We start from the raw sequence: 20,489 nt of genomic DNA on the forward strand, positions 1-20,489 counted from the left end.
CAAAAAAAGACACTCCCCCTTCCCCTTCTCTTCCCAAAGCAAATACTATACAGTATGATGTAAGAGGTAAACTACTTAAAAAAAAATTACGGGAAAGCAGCATTTTTCTTCCGCATAGTAAAGTTTCAAAGCTGTATTAAGTCAATGTTCAGCTGTAAACTTTTGAAAGAACAACCATAATGTTTTGTTCAAAGTTAAGAACATTTCAGTTACAAACAACCTCCATTCCCAAGGTGTTTGTTACTCTGAGGTTCTACTGTACTTCCTAGCATGAGTATCCTACTGCATGGCAGATTTTGTGTTCTCTGTTAAATCAGCAGTCAGGCATTCTCCCAAGGCTTCCTCATTTCTGTGCGCTCTCTACAGCTTAAAGGAAACTGTAAGTAAATAGGCAGGTTGAATGCTAAACTGATAGATCACCCAGTATGTCACCTAGCTGGTTTCCATCTATAACATTTTAGTCCTATCTGCCTTCTATATGGCAATAGTTTTCTAATCTTGCATGCGCAGAATATTCTGAGTGTTCCTCAAGTCTCCCATTCGTTCCACCTAGACAAAGCTACAGGGTGGTCTGGAGGAACAGAGACATTCAGCAGGTCCAAGGACATTCTAAGACAAGATCAATAGACTTTAATGTTTAATACTGTTAGCTTTTCAAGATATATGAATAGTAAATTTTCATAACCCAAGTGGAAAATGAATGAATTCATCAATAATTCAATTGTGCAATGGTAAGTTCCCATCACTAAAATAAGCAATATTATATTTAATAGGCTAGAAAGAGGAGTAAACCCTGATTATATTAATATTATTTTATTACTAATAATTTCAATAAACTAATGAAAATAAGAAGCATGTGAAATAAAGTTCTATATATTTTAAAATAATGAATATTCACAGAGGTGGTTTGTATGGTACAGGAAGACTGATCAAATCTGTAACTGATTAATAAATTAATATTCAGCCCTGATAGGACCTGATCCTGAAGTCAATGAGAGCTTTGGCAATTACCTATATACCATATATTAGTGGGCAAAACATGGACCAGGATCTGGGTCACTTTGCAACGGGATGTAAATAGCCACACAAGGTATAAAACAGTGGAGAACAGGATTAGAATCATATATACTCTAATAATGTAGATTGGAATAAGAAGCATCTAAATATTGCATTATAAGTGCACTTGGAGTATGAGGATAGGTACTTTATATATGTATCTAATTAAACAATTGGGTTAAATTTTCAAACACAGGCACCTCAGATGATCCTGCAAGGTCTATGTGCATACAACCCCATCTTTGCACAGAGACTGTAAACTGGTGTTTGTGAACAAATCAGGGTCTGAGACGTGCAGTGACAGCTAATGTACAATTTTTGCACTCATAATGGCAGTATACTTTTTTATGCATGTGCAGTATATTGGAGGTGCCCATGTTCCCTCCATTCAAACATTTGTCCCCATTAAGTGAGAATCCTCCCTGGAGGTAGCCTTCACTCATTCAAGGGCAGCAGGCTCTATGAAGTCCCATCCGCACCTCATTCATGTGCGCTCAGGTCAGGAAAAAAAAACCCTGGTGTTGCCAGCCCAGGAGTCAGAGACTGAACTCAGCACCAGCCAGAAGAATTATCTGTAGAACTGAGGATGTCACCAGACTACCACTTCAGTTTTTACTTTGGTTTTCTTTCCACTCAATTGATTGGCTGTTTGCTCCAGCTCCCTCCCACATCCTCACCTCCCATTCCCTTTGCTGCGCCTCACTCCTCTGCCCTCCATGCACCTCTCCATTCCTCCCTCAATCCTTTCACTCTTCTTTCCTATCCCTGTCCCCCTTGTTATCCTCCCATCAGTGTCCTCTCTCTCTCTCTCCCTTTGTGTTTAGTGTAAATTATAGTCCTTTGTGACCTTCCCTCATCATCTCACACCTGTATATTCATAACACATTTGGGACCAGCCATAGAACTATTTCAAGGTTACTGTAGTGAAGTGTCTGGCCTTTAATCAATGGCACCATTGCTCTTTACAGAGCATGGTGTATGCACTGATGAGTTCTTTAAGGGCTGCTGAGTCCAATGCACGAGTGACAGTCTCGTCCACAGGTAAGGCACACCCACATACTAGCAATGCTCTGATTCCGAGCAGCAGATTCTTTCCTCCTCTGACGTCAGTCATCACAAAGATTGATCCAGTCCGCCTTGCCACGCCTTGCTCCATTAACAAGCCGACTCTGTCAACCAGAGTGGCATTCTGCACTCCTTTCCCAGTCATGCAAAGACAATCTAAGGATACTAAGTCATATTTGCAAGCATCCCAAAATCTGCATAGCGGTCTGCCTCTCTTTCTTTGTGTACAGCATGCTCTTTGGGATCCTGTAATGTAATGTAATGTAATCTGGCATTCACTTGACATGTCCAAGTCTTTTCTTACTGATCAACATGCCAATGAATGACATACCAGTACCATTTAACACTTCCACATTTATCACTCTGTCTTGGCTTTTTAATGTGCATATGTTTGTTTAATGCTTCTGAGTTTTATATTTGGGCCAGATTTAGTTCCAAGTTACACAAAATTAATTTAGGTGTAATTCCACTTAAATTAGTTGAGTTCAATTGATATACATTGCTGTAACTGAGTGCAAGATCTGGTCTATTATTCTTTGTTCTTTTGATATTAACAATGTTGTATATAACTACCTCCCTCTCATAAATTATTGGGATGCCACATAGAAATAAATATTAGAGCATAAGTTGGTCTGGTATCTGATCATGCTGTGTTTAAACAGATATATCAGCAGACCAGGTTGCACATTTAGGCCCATAAAGAGTCACAACTGGAAAAAAAAATGGGATGGGGGCAGCAGAAATCATTATACCAATATCAAGCACCTTGAAGTTGTCAAGAATGGAATTCTATCCCTGGGAGGCATTTGAAAATTCTTATTTGATACTCACGCCAGAATGCCTGAGATGTAGACAGTTTCAGCAGACAAATATGATAAATAACTGAACATGAAGACAAGCAGCGGTTCGATGGTAGAAATGTTCTGCGTAAATCGAGTCATGAATGCCGAAACAAATCCAAACACGATGCCAACCAGCACTCCGCCTAGTCCCACTACAAAGAAACGAGCAACTCCAGCAAGAATATCAGTGGGTTTAATCTCTTCGTATCGGTGCATCTGGGTGAAGGTGAGTAATATGTTATATAACACCTGTATGCAAAAATAATGGACAGCAAATTAAAAATCTTTCAAAACTAGTTTTTCCTCAATATTTTTAGTGGTATGTGCCACACACTGTATTATACTCATCTTGCTTAGCAAAATTGTAGTTTAAATCTGAACATATCCTTAAGAGGCCCCAGAATTATCTACCTGGCTGGGATCCTAAAACTAATGAAGAAATGGTACAAAATGCCAGTCAATGTAAAATGTATCATGTAAAAATAGTAAGACTGTAATCTGGGACACCCCATGTGTGCAGTATATGGAATGTATGATGTTTTCAGAAAGTACATGATGCATCAGACACCATAAAATATGTAGCAAAGAAGGTGCTCAGAAGCACCATGATGGGTGAGGTAAGAACTTAAGACTCAAACTGAATCAAATCGAATAGACTAGAATAGAAGCTAAGCAACTCCAGGTTCATACTGGCGGTAGATAAACACTCAACTCATGGTTCAGTATGCAGTTGTTGTTATTAAATATAATAGAACTCTTATTTAACCAATTTTTATTACCTTGCCTTAATAATATAGTAATTACAGTCCGTTGTGTGATGGCTATTGATAAATTTGTACAGTGGATTCGTAAAAATGTCAAAAGGGCATTGTCAAGGCACTTTTCAAAAGTTTGAAAATACTTTTTTTATTTACTTATACTGGCCTCTTGAAGCTCGCTGGAAACTAAACTCTGTTCCACTATGGTTACATGGGTTTTATATTACAGACAACTAAAGCAACAGCAGCAGCAGCACAAGCTTCCCAACACTGCTACTGGTGAAAGGGTTATTCAGTCTCCAGGCCCATTCATTCTGTGACCTCTCTTTTGAAATTGTCGCAGGGATTCCAGTTATGTCAAGGACAATCATCCTCTAGGAACTGGATTGAAGCCATCAACTCCCCTGAACCATCCAGTTCCCTATATATTGTACATTAATGACATAGCAGTCATTCTCAAGATAGGCACTACAAACCATTAGTGATTTGACATTTTTAAGGGTATAAATAGCTAATTAAATTATTTATTTTGGTTAAGGAGCTTGAAATACTGAAAAAACAATGTGCGGTTAGGTAGTAGATTATGCTCAGAACATTACACACTGGGTCTGTAGGGTTGATTTTTATTAAATATAGGCCAGATGCTTAATTATCATGCTTTTGTTAAGAATAATTTCTATTCTGAAAAATGCATGATAAAACTCTCCTTCAGGATTTTCCATTTTCATCCACTTATCAAATGGCAACGGAAGTGTTCAGCAGGGCAGTATGAGGGTATTGATTAAAAATATGTAAGAGTTTTTGACCACCAGTTGATTATAAATCCTATTGTACCTGTTACCAATGAATAATGATCATACCAGATTCACTTCCAGGTTTTAAAAGTCAGTTTGGAAAAGTCTAAAGTCACAAATTTGCCACAATTTTTGCCACTGATGGCATTAGTCCCTAACACTCTCCTGTTTAAAACAAGCCAAAAAGGCTTCACATATCTGGTGGTGTTTAGTTTTTTTCATTGCCTAACTAATTTCAGAAGGCTATTTAATGAGATTAAAGGAGATATTTGCTCGTCAAAGGCTCCAACTCATTAAAGACGATAATTATTCCTCAGATATTATCTAGCTTTAATTGCTTCCTGGGAACATTTAACCATAAGCTGTCATACAGTAGATTCTCAAGGATGCTCATTGTTACGAGATGACAGGAAACACACAATAAAATGTTCTAGATGGCAGCTTCCTACAAATAAGGGTGATTCACTTTTCCAAACTGTGAAGTGTGGAATTGTGCTTCTCAGTAGCAGATCACTGAAACTGGATACGAGTACACCTGTGGTGTCACTGTACAGTACTTGAGTCACAGCAGCTGTTCTCTAACTACTCCCCGTTTCTTGATGATGATACCCTGTCTCCAGCATAGATTTTTGAAAGTGGGCAGTTGGTACCCAGTGCTGATTGTGCACTGTTGAGTTTAGAGCTGGGCAGACTATTTTCAGGGAATAACTTCTAGCATTTGGCCCTTTTCCTGTTCCTGAATTGTCCATTGTCACACAATAGCACAATTTCCATGAGTGCGTTCATTGTGTGCATTCATTGCTAAATGCTTCATGGAAAAGTATTTCAGCCATGGATTGATCACTAACTAGGCACAATGAGTATTTGCTAGTCATTTAAGTCACATGGTATTGTTTCTGTTCCATAAGTGGATTGCCATAATTCTTTTAGTGGCAGGAAGGCCTGAATCAGCCTCTGGTGCTTTGATTCACTCAGGGAGAAGGCAGGGGCATTTTATGGAGAGGTAGCAGGTATTATTTTAAGAATTTTTAAACCTGGTGCTTTCGGCTTTTGCACAAAAACATTATATTCTAGCTAAACACCTGGAGGATGCATTTTAAAATACCTGGCTTCTTTTTGACTGAGGGCAAAGACATAAACTACTGAAAGCAAGATTAACTGGCACTTTACATAAGATTTTACGAATGATTTCCTGTGTCGTGTTCACAAAACAAAATTGGCTTTATGCTGTCTAATTTGTGAAAAGGCAGAGCAGCAAGCACTGCAGAAGCACATGGCAGCTGTGATGGATCTGATGAAGTGAGCTGTAGCTCACGAAACCTTGTGCTCAGATAAATTTGTTAGTCTCTAAGGTGCCACAAGTCCTCCTTTTCTTTTTGCGAATACAGACTAACACGGCTGCTATTCTGAAACCTCTGAGATCTGTAGATTCTAGGGGTTGAAACCACTGTCCTTTCAGCAGGGGGAAATCTCCCCTCTGCCCCGAATGGAAGAATCTGATGGGAACTCAAGGGAAGGAAGCTTGTGAACTTTTTCTGTCCCTTACTAAGGCTTTTCTCTTTAGGGGAATAATCTTGCCTCTTTAATTAGACAGGAAGTCTGATTCTCTACTGCCTTGCACCCTGTGTAGTTTCCAGTGTAAAGTGAGTGTCGAATCCAACAAAGGTTAATATATGACCCATAGTGAGTTGTGACACCCTGTACCTCAAAGCAGCACCCTGGAACCCCCATATTCACCACTGTCATATAATGATATATTTTGCACAAAGTATGCCTTGTGAGGTATCATTTTAAAGGTTTTTATCTGTTGAACATTAATATCCTCTTGGATTGCATGTACTATCATTCTATGCGAAGGTATGACATATAGCTATAGGTGTTACAGAACTATGTTGTGAGGATGGGAACACCCATGGTCAGCCTGTCAGTTACGACAAAGGAGTAGCTATCACTGGCCAGATGGGCATTAGTGATTCGTCAACACCCAATCCACTACCCAGAGACTTCTCCACAAAGGCATGTATATGTGTGCCATGGGGGCAGACTAACCCACCTCACAGCAAAGACCTTTCCAGCAAGCTGGAAGCAAGTATAAAAGAGAGACAGTGACATTATCATTTGGCCTCTTCCGCCTGCCCGCCCGCCCATCTCAACACCTGGAAGAGCATCTGGAAGACAAAGACTTTGAACTGGGGAAATTCAATCCCAGGCTGGAAGGCAGTCCTATCTGTGTATTGAGGAATTGTAACCTGCTTGCACCTTCTGTTCGGGTGAGACATTACAATCTCTATGCAAAAGAATAAATGGACACAAATCTGACATCAGGAATCATAACATTCAAAAACCGGTAGGAGAACACTTCTAGCTCTCTGGCCACTCAGTAAAAGATTTAAGGGTGGCAATTTTGCAACAGAAAAGCTTCAAAAACAGACTCCAACGAGAAACTGCTGAGCTTGAATTAATATGCAAGCTAGATACCATTAACTTGAGTTTGAATAGAGACTGGGAGTGGCTGGGTCATTACACATATTGAATCTATTTCCCTAAGTTAAGTATCCTCACACCTTCTTGTCAACTGTCTAAACGGGCCATCTTCATTATCACTACAAAAGTTTTTTTTCTCCTGCTGATAATAGCTCATCTTAACGAATTAGCCTCTCACAGTTTATATGGCAACTTCCAACTTATATGTTCCAACTTCTTACTATATGTTCCATTCTATGCATCCGATGAAGTGGGCTGTAGCCCACAAAAGCTTATGCTCTAATAAATTTGTTAGTCTCTAAGGTGCCACAAGTACTCCTGTTCTTTTTGTGGATACAGACTAACAAGGCTGCTACTCTGAAAACTGCTTGATTCAAATCTTGCATAGTCTGTTAAAATTAGAATTTAGAGTATGTTTCTATTTTTAGTTGTTAGGTAACCAACTTTGATCTTTCTGCCTGCTACTAATAATCTCTAAAAATCTTTCTGTAGTTAATAAATCTGTTTTTATATTTTACCTAAAACTGTGTTTTCATTGAAGTGCTTGGCAAATCTCAGCTCGGACTACCAAGGCTGCTGCATGTTCATTCCACACTGAGGGAAGGGCAAACTAGGTAATGAGCTTACATTGGTCAGGCTTCTGACTAGTACAAGACAAGATGGTACAGTTCCGGGGTGCAAGGCTAGGGAGTTGGGGGAGAATTGGCTGGAGATTCCCTATTGATGGTTCATGAGTGGCTCGGAGATCATTCATGTAACTCAGGTGGGTGTGTCCCTGCCTGTGAATGTCTGGGTAAGTGCAGTGTCTGTCAGAGGCTTGTAGCTTGACATCAGCATCACAGTGTGAGAGACAACCCAGGCTGGCAGGTTTGGAGGGCTCAGGGGTCCCACAGGTTGCACCCAGGGGATCCCGTCAGAGTAAGAAGAAGATATTTTATATTATATTGCAGTTTTCCTTTAAGACATCAATCAGATATTACATTTATATTCTTTCATTAAAAGAAATATCTTAAGGATTTTGTTTGATAGAGGTTTTGAGGAAGGTTGAGGTATTTGGAGGGTACTGTTGGTACAAAGGAACTTTTCTACTGTTTTGAGTTATTAAATGTTTTAATGTATTTGTATTGACTGAGTTAATTTATTACCAGAGTATGACTTTTATGTTGTGGTGTGGGCATAGTTATGTGATTATAAATTTAATTAAGTGCTATGTTAGGCATTCTACAGCTTTTTGTAAGGTGTTGTGGTTGGTGTCTACATTAGGCTTGGCAAGCCAGTCAATTGACTAGTCAAATCATGTAAATTGATCGGTCAATTGACTGCCTATTATTTGACCCTGGTCAAATATTGTCAAATATTCCAGCAAGAATTCCCTGGTGCAGGTGGCAGCCTATCTGTTTGATTGCATCATGGTGCCAATTTTTCATTTTCTAGAACATTTTTCATTGTGTTTTGCACTTCTCTGTGTTAAAATAACTCAGGTAAGGAACTTGTTTTTGTGATTAAGCCTAAGTAACTATCTAAGGATAAGCCTCATGGAGCCTATAAAGTCATATTCTTTTTGATTGCTGTTGTAATAAATTAGCACTTTAAAACGTTTGGCCATTTTTGTATTATTTGACGATATTTGACTGGTTTTAATTGACCAATAATTTTTGAACCAGTCACAAATGCCCAAACCTACTCTACATCTAAATAATTTTTAAAAAATTATTCTCAAACTTTTCAAACTTGCTTTTGGCACAGTGCAAAACAGGAGTAACTTGAAAGGGTAATTTTTCTATGTTCCAGTGGCTGTATCCGCGTAGACACTTGTATTATTCTGAAATCAAAATATATTATTCATTGAATCTTTACCTACGTGATCCATTATGTATATAGTTCATTTATATTCATTGACTTTACCTCCCCATTCTCTGTAGACACAATTATGTTGCTAATACACAGCTCATAGCAAGCAGTAGAAGAGCTGGCTGATGGAATTCTTCAGCCTTTTCATCTTTCTCATGCAGAGAGTTCTTGTGAAGGTAATGGCACAGCTTGAATAGGTAAGGTGACCATGATTCGGCCTCCAGTCACTTAAATAGGAATATTTTCCAAACCATTATTTCAATTCCACAGGTCTTTAGGGATTTTTTCCCACTAAAGTAGTAAATTTTATATATATTTCTACATTAAATATCATATTTTACATAAGAAATGGCAATATAGCCATTTCTTGTGTAAAATGCAAACACAGCAGAACTCTTAACAGCTTTTCCTGAATGTAGAATACAAAATTTCATTCAACCTGATAAAAATGTAATGTCTTTTTTAAAAGCGACTGTTATAACGAAAGGACACCAGTCTTTAGTGTGCTACCTCAAAAGCAACATACATACAGATTTAAGTAGCAAGGATTTATCACGTGCATCATTAACTTTAAAATCTTTTCATCCTGGTTGGGAAATCAGGAGCTGTCAAGTTTCCTTCCCCACTCTGAGCGCTAGGGTACAGATGTGAGGACCTGCATGAAAACCTCCTAAGCTTACTTTTGCCAGCTTAGGTTAAAACTCCCCCAAGGTACAAACTATTTTACCCTTTGCCCTTGGACTTTCGCTGCCACCACCAAATGTCTAACACCGGTATTATTATTATTAGGAAAGAGTTAGTTTGTAAACGTCTTTCCCCCTAAAATCCTCCCAAATCTTACCCTCTTTTTTCTGGGGAAGGTTTGATAAAAATCCTCACCAATTTGCATAGGTGACCACAGACCCAAACCCTTGGATCTTAAGAACAATGAAAAAAGCATTCAATTTCTTACAAGAAGACTTTTAATAGAAGAAAAGTAAAAAAGAATCAGCTCTGTAAAATCAGGATGGTAAATACCTTACAGGGTAATTAGATTCAAACATAGAGAATCCCTCTAGGTACAAACCTTAAGTTACAAAAAGACACAAAGACAGGAATATTCCATTCCTATTCATCATAAGCTATTTTCTCAGCCATTTAAAGAAATCAGAATCTAACACATACCTGTAGCTAGATTACTTACTAAGTTCTAAGACTCCATTCCTGTTCTGTCCCCGGCAAAAGCATCACACAGACAGACCCAGACCCTTTGTTTCTCTCCCCCCGGCCCTCCTCCAGCTTTGAAAGTATCTTGTCTCCTCATTGGTCATTGTGGTCAAGTGGCAGCGAGGTTATCTTAGCTTCTTAAACCTTTACTGGTGGAAGGGTTTTTCCTCTGGCCAGGAGGGAGTTTAAAGGTGTTTACCCTTCCCTTTATATTTATGACAGGAGCCTGTGATCATTTCATAACAATTAGGTCTAAAGAGATCAAATTAGTTTCCTCCTCTCCCTTTTTTAAATCACTCCTAAAATACCATGGGCTATGAAGACTTTCAACAATGAACTCTGCAAGAGTCTTCCAACACATCGAATTTCCAGTAGCACTTGATGTTCAAGCAGTGTCTGAATTGTTTTTGACGGTGTTCTGGGCTCCTGTGTTTTAGATTCTAAAAGGACCCAATCTAGCAAAGCATTTAATAAGACTAAGCTTGAATTTTAGTACAATTAGTCCTACTGATTTCAGTGGGTCAACTTGCATGCTTAAAGTTAAGCAGGTACAGAAGAGCTTTGCTAGATCAGGACCTAAGGCCAGAATTTCAAAAGTGACATGTGATTCTGGATGCCTCACGTTTTGGCAGAGCTGGCTGAAAACCAGGAAAAGAATTTCACAAATACGTCCCTTTTTTTGTCAAAAATTCAGGTTTTGTTTATTTTTCTTCCAACACCACTTTTGAGTCAGCTTGACCGACTAAAGGGATTGATTCTCAGAAAGAGATGAGCACCTGCTCTCTGAAAATCAGGCCCTTTTTAGGTTGTCTCAGTTTGGGCACCCAAAAATTGAGACACCCAAAATCACTAGTCTTCTTTGGAAATCTTGGCCTGAATTCTTTGAAGCAGAGCCATTTCTTTTATTTGCTTGTACAATACTAAGAAAATTCTTGGTGCTTAGGGTCTGACCCTGCATCACTGATTCAATTATTGTGTGGCCATTCACATCAGTGGGAGCAGAATCAAAGTTTACTGAATAATAAATACAGGACATGATTCTCCTCTCACTTCCAGCAGTTCTATAAGCAGTGTGTTTTTTTTAATGAATTAGTCCGGTGTTTACCATCTGGAAGTGTTATGTGAGTACAGTGCCTAGCACTATGGGGCTCTGATCCCTGATTAGAGCCTTTAGTCACCACTGAAATATACACATTATCATCATCATCATCATCCAGTCACAAATAAATGCATTTCCAGTGGAGTTCCTTCTGTTTCTCCTCTACAACCAACAGAAACTCTGCCTCTGCAAAGTGAGGAAAAAATAAACAGCAAAAGCAAACTCACCACAGTGATTCCATCAGTTAGCAAAGACTCTCCAAATATCATCACGTAAAGCTGCTCATTAACAGAGGCCTCTTCAAAAACAGCTAGTGCCGCCACGGGATCCACAGCTGAAATCAGGCTGCCAAAAAGCAAGTTCTGCACCAGGTTAACGTCAGTGAGACCAAAGGCTTCGATCTGGCAGATCCCATAGAGAGAGAGTCCGATGCCAAATGCATTCAGGAGGGATCCCAGTAGAGACCACCACAGGATGGACACAAAATTTTCAAAAAAGGGGCGAGTGGGCATAAAGTACCCCTCCTCAAGGACAGTGGGTGGGAGGAGATATAGGAAGTAAATGTTGGTAGTCATAACTGGTGGGGATTTGTGATCAGTGCCAAAAATGATTGCTCCAACCAGTGCCCCGACAGCTATCAGAAGGCAGCATTCCGGCATGAGGCTTGGCAGTCGGTGGTAGAGATGGAAACCTTGAATAAAACACGGGGAAATGAGCTGAGTTGAAACGGTTTTAATGCTGCCATATTGCCAATTCTTCCTGACTCCAGACAGATGTTTTCCCCAACTTGCAATATTTTGCACTCAGAAGGCCCAGTTCTACCCTCGGTCACACTAGCATAAATCGATACAAGAGTGGGGGACTAGCCCCAAGTCTTTTCGGTACCCCATACCTGCTAAAAATCTCTTGGGGAGGAGGGGGTTGTTTATTGTATTTTTTTTAACAAAAATAGCAATTTTTATGACCATGGTTTCTCTATTTTCCATCTCTATTTTCCATTTCTGATGTGAACAATTTACAAACATAGAAGTGAGAGGGCAGCCAATGAATTATGAACAGGTAATTCCATATTATACAGTCTGGGGTTTCCTGCACCTTCCTCTGAAATATCTTGTTCTGTCCACTGACAGAGACAGGAGAGTGGATTAGATGGGCTGTGTGTCTAGGACAGTAATTCCTACATATGTGGAACAGAGAAATTGGTCTCCATACCTAGCAGTCATTGACCTCAATCACTGCTGAGATAACAAGATAATCAGCTGAACATGAGCTCTCAGGGCAACGCTGTGGCCAAAATGGCTAATGTGATCCTGGGATGGATAAACAGGGGAATCTTAAGTAGGAGCAGTAGTGCAAGTAGGGTGGTACTCTCCAGTACACAGTCCTGGCAAGAGATTTTTAGCGGGTATGGGGTACCAGAAAGACTTGCGACTAGCTCCCCACTCCAGAGGTGAGGGTGGGGCTGCGCTCTGCTCCTTAAAGGAGCAGAACACTGCTAAAGAGGGCATTCATTCTTGATATGGCTTTAACAGCACAATGCATGTGCTAACAAACTTAAACAAGGTTAAAGTTTGTTAGCATATGTATTGTGCTGTTAAATTGGTCAGGAGTCCTCAAGAGGAGAGGGGTGGGGATGGGGGGACATGGAAGGTGTTTAAACAATGTTTTTTATTCTGTTTCTCCCCATTGGTCTGAATTATCCATGACACCCATACTGCATCACATCAAGTCCAAACCATTAGAGGAATGCCTCTGCTTGCACTGACCAGAGGGTGTTTGGATTCTGATGTCAGCCCAGTTCGGCAGCCTGACAGGAATCAGGTGTTGTCCCCAGTGTACCTAAAATTCTTTGCAGCCAAACTAGTCTAATATGCGTTTTGTTAACTGGAACAGGAGCAGCAAAACAAAGAAAACAAATGCCTCATTTTCCAGCTTTGTGGGTGAGAGAATAATAAGAGAATAATAATGCCGGACACGGATGACCTCAAACCAGCTGCCTCAGGATTCTGCCAAGAACTTCACTGAAAATATGTTCCTCATCTTAGCAACAGAGCTAAGACTTATCACACATCAACCCACCTTTATTTGAATGACGCTCCTCCTGATCTGACAGCTCAGGCATTGTCAATTTCATCCAGAACAATTTACAAACTTGGAATCTAATCCTGTAAACCCTTAATCATTTGATCAATTCCATTGAAGATAATGGGACTATTTGCATGACTATGGACCACTTTTGTGGTAAGAGTTTCAGGAGTCTGTTTTGTTCCTATAAAGGATGTTGAATCTCCCATTAAATGCAATGTTTGGGTACAATACCATAAAGCAGTTTAGGATACAGTTCTACTTAAAATTTGTCTTTTAATAAGTCAGACATATGCTGAAATGGCTCCTAACCCAACTCCCATATTCCATATAAACAGACTGAAATACTACATATTTTGGGGGAAAGTGACTAGTTAAGCATGCTGATGTTTGTATATACAAACACCCATTTCATCACTGTACTGGAAAATATAGCTGAACTTAATTTTCTATGGAATATAAATAAAGTTTAACAGCCCCAATTGTTTTCTGTGTTAATCAGTGTGAACCTGAAAAACTTACATGCCTTCTAAGAGAAAAGAATCAGTCCACATTTACTGAAAAAAAAAAATCCTTCCAACTGGTGTTCAGAAGAGTGCTACAAGACACATACATAATCTCATAAGCAGAGGGTGGAGAGGATATCCTCCCACATTATGACCAGCAACATAAAATAATAATTATTATTATTATTATTAACTTTCAAAGAGGCAGAGGTTCTCAGATTTGCAAACCTAAAAATCTTTGTGTTATGCTTTAAACCACCGTAGTACATACCAGGTTTATGAACATTAAAAAGTTAACTGCAAAGGAACACTGAAGCCCAATAACCTGAATGTGTGCCAGCCAGTATGCCCTCACTGACTAAAGGCTCAATCACACCTGAACAGCTAAAAATTAACCTTATCCTTTTAGGCTAAACAAAGTCAGGTAACTGGCTCCATCTCTGTTGTTACATAACAGATAACAAAACTCCAGTGGGGCATGGTGCTGACACATAGGGTCTCAGGTACATGGTGGAATTTTTCAGAATCTCTTTTGGGAATAGTCATGGAGGTGAAATAGCTGGTACTTATGATTATGCTATTTCTATGCATGTATATTCATCTTGATATCTGAAGTTATGAATATTAGTTATGCTTCCTACATGTTTGCTCTTGTGGTAACACCCACAAGATATTTAGCCAGCACATGAAGGGACAAGTCAAGTTGAATGGCCCATTAAGGAACACTTAGCTCACAATGGACCCTGGAAAACGCCTGTCTACACTTAATGGACTTTTTGTGAATGTTCTAACTGGAGGGATAGCTCAGTGGTTTGAGCATTGGCCTGCTAAACCCAGTGTTGTGAATTCAATCCTTGAGGGGGCCATTTAGGGATCAGGGCAAAAATTGGGGATTGGTCCTGCTTTGAGCAGGGGGTTGGACTAGATGACCTCCTGAGGTCCCTTCCAACCCTGATATTCCATGATTCTAGAATATGGGTGGGGGTGATGGACATGTAACTTGCCCATGTGACTCCAAACACCATCTTTCACAGTATGAACAGATTTCCCTTTACTTGGCACTTGGCAGAAGCTAAAAGGCCCTGGCCTGGAAACATCTCCATTTTGCCTCTTTTCTGCCCTGGCCTCTTTCCTGCTCCAGCCTCTGGACTACAAACATGTACCAATGGGAGCATTCTAACCAAGGGACCGAGGACTTTAATGTACTCTGGAGCCTTGATATTCCTTGATCCTTTGCAGATGGATTTATGAGTTGGATATTGTACAGAGACGGTTCTAGCCTCATTGATTGCTGATTTCTCCCTTGCAATGGACAAAGATCAGCTATCTGCTGACTTTCTCTCATGCATAGGCACTGACTCTGAGGGTGCTCTGGGACTGGAGCACCCATGGGGAAAAATTAGCGGGTGCTCCACTTGCACCAACAGCAAAGCTCCCCATCCTCACCTCCCCTCCTCCTCCCCCGAGCGCTCTGTGTCCCCACTCCACCCCCTCCCTCCCAGCACCTCCTGCCCCCTGCTGCCTAACAGCTGTTTGGCGGTGCTTAGGACTTTCCGGGAGGGAGTGGGAGGAGCGGGGAGGAGGCAGGGCAGGGGCACGGACTTGAGGAGTGGGGGCGGGAAGGGGTGGGGTGGGAAAAGGCGGGGTGGGGTGGGACTTTGGGAAAGGAGTGGAATGGGGTGGAGCGAGGGTGGGGCAGGGGTGAGAAGAGGCGGGGCAGGGGTAAGGATGGGGGGGGGGGGTCGAGCACCCACAGGGCAGAGGGAAAGTCAGCACCTATGCTCACATGAGTCAGCAGTTTTGGTACCTGTGGTATAAGCAACATAGCCCTTGCTTGAGTGGTTTTGTTCTTTCCTCTCCAAATGTCAAAGCCTGTTCCCATTGAACTCAATAGCAAAACTCCTTTTGATTTCAATGGGAACAGGATTTGGCCCCAAGAGATCAGAGAATGTGATTTTGATCAATTGCTTAACTGTTCAGAGACAGTTCTCATGCATGTTCTGCAGGCTGATTTTGATTGCCCCTCCTGTATGTCATGCTGAGGAAAATAATAAAACAATTTGGGCTGTAGTTCTGTCAAGATGTACATGGCACATACAGTTCTATGCCTCTTTTCTATCAAACACAGATGGTGCAGCATCTTTGCTTTCCTAGTGCCTGGAGGAGAGCAATACTTAGATAAAGGCAAGTTGGCAGAAGCTTTTGACATAAGGGAGGCACTGATAGTGTGTTAAGGAAAAGTGGGGGGATTGTCCTTCCTATCCTTCTTTCATTTAAGAAGTTTTCAATTTGGGGTGCTGCTGGATCCTCAATGACATCTGGAAGTACAGGTGGCACCAGGGGCCCAAAGCAGCATTTTACAACTGAATCTGTCCCTCCCATGAGTGCAGGACTGGCAAGAAATGATTTCTACTTAGAACCTGCACCACTGTGTAAGAGCAGAGAGGTTATTTTACCTCTGTATTTGGCACAAGTGTGACCGCTGCTGGAATATTGAGTCCAGTTCTGGTGTCTGTGATTCAAGAAGGATGTTGCTAAATTGGAGAGGCTAAGAGCCATTAGAATGCTTACAGGATTAGAAAACATTCCTTATAGTGATAGACTCAAGGAGCTCAATCTAGTTAATTTAACAAAGAGAAGGTTAAGGGGTTACTTGATTCCAGTCTATAAGTACTGACATGGGGAACAAATATTTAATAATGGGCTCTTCAATCCAGAATAGAAATGTACAACATGAACTAATGTCTGGAATTTGAAGCTAGACAAATTCAGATTGAAATAAGGCATACATTTTTAAGTGCAAGTAATCAGCCATTAGAACAATTTACCATGGTTGGTGACAGATTATCCATCACTGACCATTTTTAAATCAAGATTGGAGGTTTTTCTGAAAGGTATGCTCTAGGAATTATCTTGGGGAAGTTCTATGGCCTGTGTTATATAGGAAGGCGGAATAGATGATCACACTGCTTTTAGCCTTGGAATCTATGAACAAACAAGGATGCAAATTGGTGCTGATTTTGATGATGGTTTTACTAATGAGGACACGTTTCCAGAAACTGCCTGAGACCATCAACATCGGGAAACAGTTGTCAGTGGCAGCAGTCTTTGCTTCCTGTCAGCTGGGACATGAAAGGTTCTATATCCCTAGGCAAATTCCAGGAGTCCACTAGTCTCACGTACCAACTATTCTATGGGAATTTTCAGAAATTATGTGTGAGCTATTGGGGCAGGGCTGTAATTTACTATACGATTGTGCAGCACCTAGCACAATGGTCCCGACATGACTGCGGACTTGAGGAACTAATATATAAATCCTAATTAATAATAATAAAATATTACATGTAGGATACATGATGACGAATCTTTGTTATAAATATGGCCCCAATACTACAATAGTATTCTCTCTCACACTCTCATTTGTACATATACATGTATATACTTGTAGAATATATATGTTTGTGTGTGTGTGTTTGTTTATATTCATGTGATAAATTGCGTTTATCTTGTACCCTGACTGCTAGCCTACATTCTGCCCATTAGTCCATCTCCTCCAGGACAACCTGTAAAATTCCATCCAAGCAATTTCAAATGCTAAACATTTCAAAATATCTCCAGGGAAATGTTTCCTTCAATTTCCCTGAGCTTGAGCAAAATTAAACAGCCCTGAAGTTCAGGATATGCAATACTCAATCCTGCATGCTGCACATATGACTGCTATCTTGTGACATTTAAATGTTAGAAACATCTGAAGAGGAGAGACTGCTAGCTTCCCCCTGGGACAGAAAGCACCTGCTTGTAGCCTAGAAAGGTCCTGGGTTACCAAACTTTAAAGTGTGACATTGTTATTAATGAAAAAGCTATTTTAGACAGTTTCAGAGGTCTTATGTGTTATCATTTATGACATTTCTCTGATGCCGACACAGTTGGCTTTATGGTAACTAAGCCATCTGGTTTTTCCAGCAGAATACATACAAAAAGCAGTCCCAATAATTTAAAAATGCTCTCATACATTTGTAAAATACTTTAGCTATAAAACATGTTTTACTGCTTTCTTTAACTTCCTACCTACAAAAGATTTTTTTTTCCAAATAAGAAAAATCTTACCTTGTCATTTTCTACTTACCTATTTTTGCAAGAGATGCAAGAAGTATCCAAAGTGAAATTTCACAGGGAATTTGCACATAGTTATAATCCACCGTAAAAACATGCAGTCTCTCATCCTGAGCAGAGCCCTCCGCATCATGATGGTCAGGCTTGTAATGAGTTGTTGAATTACTGCTCAAGGTGGATAACTCAAAATAAGTAGCAGCAAAAGGACACTCCAGAGACAATAGCAACAGCAACCAGTTCAAAAAATTAATATGCCTAAATATCTGAGAGCCCATGATTGGGGCTGAAACTTTCTTTTATACTATGTGTAGCATGTACTGTATGCATGAATCTATGTGATATTATCTGCTTTCAGTCTGCACTGACCCTAGCCATCAAGATTCCCTCAGGAAATTATCTATTATGTTATCACTTTAAAAATCCCAAATCAATGTGTCTTTCTGTTTTTGAATTACAGAAGAATCTGGAGTTCAGATGAAGACACAGGTATTTGCAGGCTTCTGAAATCCAGATTAAAACTTTCAGCAGCCTTGCACTTTTCAGGAATAGTCTCTCTTCCCCAGAAGATTTGTACTTGCTCTAGGCTCAATAGTTTTCCTTGCGCCTGAGAAAACTAGGCAACAGAATTCATTCAACAAAGTCCACAAGAGTAAAAAGAATCCCAGGGAGCAGATCCCAGCATGCTGAACAGGTAGGACTGCAAGCTCCACACCTCCTCTTCCTGCCCTTCTCTTTCTCCTTCATGTACTCTGTGTGGTCAAGGCACCTGGTAGCTCAAGTACCTGATTAATTGTATTCACTCACTTCACTAGTAATCAACCGCTTCAGATGTAAATAGACTCTTCAGAGGTTCCGTTAGTGACATCTAGTGGACTCCACAAAGATTGTACTCTTAATTTATAGTAAATTGATCAGCAAAATTTACAGTAAAATTTGCTTTGTTTCTTTTACATCCATAAAATATTGACACTAAGCTTAACATGATAGATAGTAATGATATAAAATTGGCATTTAGCACAAGTACTTAGGCAGCTAGTAGGTCTCTGGTATATGGATGTGGGTCTCTCTGAATCCTTCCTTCCTGCTGAAGCTGTTGTATGTTGTACAAAATGTGCACAGAGGCAGGGACTTGCACTTGGGTCTCCCACATCAGAGGTAAGTACCCTAGCTACCATACTATAGAGTCATCCTCACATGCTCTTGGCCCAATGAATGTTTTAATATTTCATACATGGGACAGCTTCAACAGGAGAGACTGAAAGAGACCCAGTCACAATGTCCCATAGCCCAGAGGTAAGGGCACTCACCTTCAAGATGGGGTCACATCAAAGCCTTGTTCCACATCAGGTAGAAGGGGCATTTGAACCTGTGTCGCCCACATCCTGGGTGAGTGTTCTAGCCACTGGGGGCTAAAGGTTTAAGGGAGGTGACACCATCACTTTCCCCTCCTCAATTTTTGCAAGAGAGGGCTTAATGTGCCTAGCTCCAGGACAGAATTTTCTGCTATGAATCCCAACCAGAAGCAGGCCCCTCCCTTCAGTTTGGATTTGGGACCCTCAATCCCTTTGACGGGCAGGGCTTAGAATCTACCCTTCTCCTTGGCATTTCCTATTGGCTAGCTTAGGTGGATCCCCACTTAGCTTGAGGGCTTTTGTGGATCCCCTTCTTAGATGCCTAACTCTCCCCATACATTGTGTAGGGAGCCTAGGCACCTAACTTGGGGCTATGGATTCCACTAAGCAGCAGGGCATCTAAACATTAGGACTTGCAATGCTAAGTCTAGTCCCCTTTGTGGATCTAGCCTGAAATGTCTCCCATCAGTGGCGGATTAGCCACTGGGCCAATGGGGCCCGTGCCCAGGACCCCGGACAATTGGGGGGGCCCCTGAAAAAATGGCCACCCGCATGCCCCGACCCACTCCACCTGCCCAGCGTTCCTGCAGGGAAGCAAGGGAAGCCCCTGTGCCCTGACCCCACTCCCCAGCAGGAGCACCAGGTGTGGGGGTGGAGGGGACTGCAGGTGGAAGGAGTGGGGAGGAGCCCCCACTTGCTCTGGCCCAGGGCCCCACATACCCCTAATCCATCTCTGTCTCCCATTAATAAACAGATACCAACCCCAGGGTCACCATAGGCATTGTGGCAGCAGCATAATCATGGAAACATTAATTCAGAACAAAGGTGTTGTTCAGGACTTATCTAAAGTCTGTTTCTTCTACGGGTGTGAAAAATCAAAAGGAGATTAGATGACTTGGAGAAAATCTGACTCAGAGGAGAGAGCTGGAAAGAAGAATAATGCCTGGCTATCAGGCTTGACTGTGTAACCAGGCTAAAAGTGCTCAGGAGCAGATAAGCCCAAAAAATACACAGTGCTGGTTTCTGTGTTACATAAAATCACATCTTGCGAATGTAGCTAAGGAGATTATTGGGCACCTCTGTTTCCAAGTCATCCTTAAAGATTTGTTTGCAAAAACTGGTGAAGAGCTCAGTCTCGTTCTCAAAGAACTCTGAGTTGAAATCCTCAAGGCAGCTACCTGCTAAGCTTCAAGCATGCCTGTTTAGGCCTTCGTTTGTAGGACTTTTCAGCTTCTTGCCTATCAAAAAGCAAAGCTTTCTTCTACTCCACAGCTTATC

The 20,489-nt window shown here is 40.8% G+C and overlaps 1 protein-coding gene across 1 annotated transcript in view; it reads right to left on the minus strand.

Moving 5' to 3' along the window:
- Positions 1-18,574, minus strand: part of SLC9A4 (solute carrier family 9 member A4) — a 57,511-nt gene extending 38,937 nt beyond the window's left edge. The window contains exons 1-3 of the mRNA XM_007068955.3: positions 17,873-18,574; positions 11,383-11,846; positions 2,953-3,212 (exon numbers count right to left, since the gene is read on the minus strand). Coding sequence (XP_007069017.2) covers positions 2,953-3,212; positions 11,383-11,846; positions 17,873-18,134 — 986 coding nt within the window. The 5' untranslated portion in view covers positions 18,135-18,574. The remainder of the gene's footprint in view (positions 1-2,952; positions 3,213-11,382; positions 11,847-17,872) is intronic.
- Between the last annotated feature and the right edge of the window lie 1,915 nt (positions 18,575-20,489).

Source organism: Chelonia mydas, chromosome 1, assembly GCF_015237465.2.
Source record: "Chelonia mydas isolate rCheMyd1 chromosome 1, rCheMyd1.pri.v2, whole genome shotgun sequence".
In the NCBI taxonomy this organism is placed as follows: Eukaryota; Metazoa; Chordata; order Testudines; family Cheloniidae; genus Chelonia; species Chelonia mydas.